The 4458-nt window shown below is 40.2% G+C and overlaps 2 protein-coding genes across 2 annotated transcripts; both read left to right on the top strand.

Moving 5' to 3' along the window:
* Nucleotides 1-1257: 1257 nt before the first annotated feature.
* LOC110886324 (chitinase CLP) lies at nucleotides 1258-2735 on the top strand. The gene has a single exon (XM_022134107.2). It carries the CDS (start codon nucleotides 1265-1267, stop codon nucleotides 2573-2575), a length of 1311 nt encoding a protein of 436 aa, XP_021989799.1. The 5' UTR covers nucleotides 1258-1264; the 3' UTR covers nucleotides 2576-2735.
* Nucleotides 2606-4060, top strand: LOC110883150. The gene is made up of 3 exons (XM_022130981.1): nucleotides 2606-2624; nucleotides 3485-3684; nucleotides 3752-4060. Exons 1-3 carry the CDS (start codon nucleotides 2606-2608, stop codon nucleotides 4058-4060), a joined length of 528 nt encoding a protein of 175 aa, XP_021986673.1.
* The last annotated feature ends 398 nt before the right edge of the window (nucleotides 4061-4458 follow it).

Raw genomic sequence — 4458 nt, 5'->3', positions numbered from 1 at the left:
GATGGAACATGTTGACTTAATTTTAAAAAACTAAACCTTGTTTTGGTTGACAAACAATTTAAGGTTCTGAAACAAATCAGATTGAAATTTTGTATCCTTCGGTAGATCCTATACCAAATTGTTTTTGCTATGCTCATATCTGATACCTTGCATCTTTATAGCATTTTTAATACAAACAGCCTCAAATCTCAATTATCAATTTACTTCGAGGAGCTTTGGCAATTAATTAAGCCTAGAACCATGTATTTTAATCAACTAATCAATATGGCCATGTTGAATAGCTTACACCGCAAGATATCTCCATGCTCTGACAACATTTTTTAAGATAAAATAGTACTAATTATGTGATTTTATTGTGTTATGTAAACTTAAATAGATCCATAGTTATCTTCAAATACGCAATCTTTTTCGCTACAACACATTGCGTATATGCCTTTTAACGTCATCTATTAAGAGATGATGAGATGATTCTTTCTTCGGGTATACCCTATCCATCTCCTTGAATTTTATATGGAGGTGTCAATCGTGTCTGGTTGACTTGTTAGATGGTTGACGGGTTGCGGGTTGGCGGGTTGAAATGTGTCAAAGATTTCAAACCAAAGCCGTACACACATAAATCGGGTCAACCCAAACACAACTCATTCATCTCGTTTTTTAAATGAGTCATACATTTAAACGAGTTATAAGCGGGTTGTTGGGTTATAAGCTGGTTGTTTGGTTGTAAGCAGGTTATCGATAACGTGTTAAGTATGAGTGTGACAAGAAAATAACATGGTGTGGTAAACTAACAATATTATGATAACCATAGAAAATGGAAAACAGAAAAATAAAAACAAACATATAAAAGTTTTTTTTTTTTTTTTTTCAAAATACTTAAACGGGTTAACAGGTCAACCCAAACCCGACCTAATTTTAGTTCAGGTTAAGGTTAACCTGAACCCGACCCGTTGTTTTTTTTTAAATCGGTCGTGTTAGTCGACCCAAACCTGTTTTTTTCTAGGTTAGATTTCAGGTCGTGTCAAAAATTACCATATTACCACCCTTAATTTTATATATATACAGACTTCCTTTTACAACATAAAAATTTATAAAGATGTAACCACAAACACACACAAAACAAGTTATTATTCTACTCTTCCTATCATCAAGGTTTTAGAATATGCCCAAAATAAAAGAGAACCAAAGACAAAAGGCCCTACAGATCTATATAAATCTGCTTGATGCCTTTTCCAAACTACAGTTAAGAATATACAAACATTCAAAAATGTTTCTGCTTATGCAAATAATCTTTTTCCTTCTATCCTTAATCTCTCATGAACATGAAGCCATAGCCGCGTTTGTGCCACCTTATTCCTCTGTCGTGGTACCCGTAAACAAACATATCGATGCTGTTAAGCCGCTCTACAGCGTCCAGATCATGACAGCATTCGTAAACCAGCAATACATGCACGCAAACTTCCTTATCGACCTTGATGCCCCATTCATATGGCACGAATGCATACTGCAGTGGAACACGTTTCCAGGTAGTTGTCCTAACGACACGCTTTGCACCTATCCGGCATCATGCGAGGAATATCAATGCACAGAAGTCCGAACTACTTACTCGTACCAGAACCCTTCCTGCTCTCCAGTAACCAATGATTCAACCATCCCTGATTGGGGATACTGTACATGCCCGGTCAATGTGGTCAACCCCATTACCGGGTCGTGCAGCCAAGCCCTGCTCAACTATGATGAACTCACCGTGAACACAAGCAACGGTAGAAATGTTTTTACTGGTTTATATGGTGCTTATCCTAATGCCGCGTGTGCTCCTTCCTCCTCATTTCAATCATTCCCCGCAAATGTGACCGGTGTCATGGCACTTTCCTCTTCTCCTTACGCGTTACCAGCTTATTTATACGACCCACTTAAACGAATAATCGCTTTATGTTTGCCTAGTAACTTGTCTGCTCCTGGGATTATGTTATATGGAACTGGTCCTTATAACCTTCTTCCCCACTCAAATGTTGATATAAGGAGTTTACTTTCGCATACTCCATTGATAAAGCTTCCGGATTCTTTCGGATACTTTATCAATGTGAATTCCATTGTGATTAAAACAAGATCTATTGCCATTCCCATGAATACCACTGCCAAGATCAGTACTATTGAACCATTCACCACTCTTCGAACCGACATCTATAATGGTGTGGTTCGGAGGTTTTTTAAGGTTACACAACGAATCCCGCCAGCAAACGCAGTGGCACCTTTTGGCCTTTGTTTCAACACCTCCACCAATGGTACCCAAGTTAGTATAAAGGTTCCAGACATTGATTTCATGCTGCAGGATGGAAAGAAGTGGGCTATATCTACAACTAACTCCATTAAGCAAATAACAAAAGATGTGGCTTGTCTAGCTTTTGTTGACAGTGGTGCAACAAGTGAACCTGCGATCGTGATCGGGACATTTCAATTTGAAGATAACTTTGTGGTGTTTGATTTAGAGAATTCGACTTTTGGGTTCAGTTCTTCGTTGTTACGCAAGCAGACTTCTTGTTCAAATTTCAACTTTACTCTTACCGACGGCCCTTAAATACTTGTAAAAGGTCATACCAAAGTTCAAATGGATATATTCCTCAATGGTTTGCTTTCACAATAATAATCCCCTGCTCATTGTTTGCCAAGTTGACCTGGTCCATCTTATTTCCATGAATGTAAATTCAACATATTAATGATCCGTTGTTGTTCCTTTATTTTCTTTGAAAACCAACAGGTTATTTCTAAATACTCACCCTCCTAACAAGGAGCTAGAAATACAAATTACATGAAAATAAGTCACTCCTCAGTAACACCCGAAATCTGGGTCTGTGACTTATATTGTTCCAAAAACAACAACACAAAGGAAGTATAAAGTCTTAGCCGATATATTTTATTAGGAATAATATTTGAATTATTATTGTTTAGATATATCTGATCTCTTGTAAATTATATTATGATCGTATTACCTAAATTAGAGATAGATAGGTATTGTATTTCTCCCTATTTAAAGGGATCTGTTGAAGGAATAAGATCATTGAGAATTCACGACCATAAACTCTTTTATGGTATCAGAGATTCGGTTCTGACTATCATCCTTCTTTTTTTTCTGTCGTTCTTTTCTTCTCTGTTCTGAATACTGGCTACAGTCACTATGACCAAACCTGATGAGCAGTCCTCCTCCAATCCTAAGACGACCCCCACCCTTCATCCGGCCTACTCTGTCTCAAACATACAATCAAAAATCAGAACCCTTGATGGCACCTCTGTTATGTATTCCTCCTGGGTAAAGTTGTTCAAGTTTCATTCAGTTGCATATCGGGTCATCAATCACATCGATGACACCCCACCACCAGATTCCGCTGATCCAACATATACGGATTGGAAGGAATTAGACGCTCTGGTCTCCCAATGGATTTATAGCACAGTTTCTGATGACCTACTTACTCGAATTCTCTTGACACAGATGCATCAGCCCGTACCACTTGGCTAAAGCTTGAAAAAATCTTTCTTAGCAATAAGAAAGCCAAAGCAGCAGCTCTTGAAACACGGTTCGTAAACCTCACCCTTGCGGCCTGTAGCTCAGTTGACGACTATTGCAAACAATTAAAGGATATAGCAAATCAATTGGACGATGTTGGCGAGCCGATGACTGAATCACGTCTGGTACTTCAATTGGTTTGTGGCCTCTCTCAAGGAATATGACACCACAGCTTCTTTAATTAACTCACAGGATGCAGATTGGGATCTTGCCAGATCCATGCTAAACGATGAAGTCATCCGTCAAGCTGCTCGTCAGCAGCAATCTTCATCCATTTTAGTCGCCTCAACCGTCCCAAACTCAACAACCCAGTCGCAACAGCCCTCTGCAGCAACATCCTCACCTGATAACACAACTGCAACCAACTCAGGCTCCTACCAGTCCAATTATAGAGGTCGGGGTCGTGGAAAACATGGTCAAAATTACCGTGGACGGGGTGGACGTGGACGTGGCTACCAGGGGAACCCTACGGGGACTTCATGGCAATTCCAGAACTCATAGGCTTACCCACAATGGGCTTGGTGGAATACTCCACCTTGTCCCTATCCGACCCAAACCACATGGCGGGCAAATCAAGCCCCGAACAACTCCGCAGCCCATTACACAGGTTACTCAGGTCTGCCCACTTATGGTCCAGCACCTCCCACAACCGGGTATGATGCGTTGAGCCCGTCGGATCTCAGCCAAGCCTTCAATACCATGCAATTCAATAACCCGGATCCGAATCCAATTATGGGCACAGGCGCTGAACGTCATGCTACAGACAATCGAGGTATGATTCGACACCCAAATTCATTTACTGTTAACACTAAACTGTTAGTCGGCAACGGACAGTGTTTACCAATTGAGGGTTCGGGCACCGGTTACCTTCCCATGTATAACCGAACTTATATACTACC

The sequence above is a fragment of the Helianthus annuus genome, chromosome 10 (genome assembly GCF_002127325.2).
Source record: "Helianthus annuus cultivar XRQ/B chromosome 10, HanXRQr2.0-SUNRISE, whole genome shotgun sequence".
Taxonomy (NCBI): domain Eukaryota; kingdom Viridiplantae; phylum Streptophyta; class Magnoliopsida; order Asterales; family Asteraceae; genus Helianthus; species Helianthus annuus.
The sequence above is the reverse complement of the archived record's forward strand: the minus strand, read 5'-3'. Positions and strand labels throughout refer to the sequence as shown.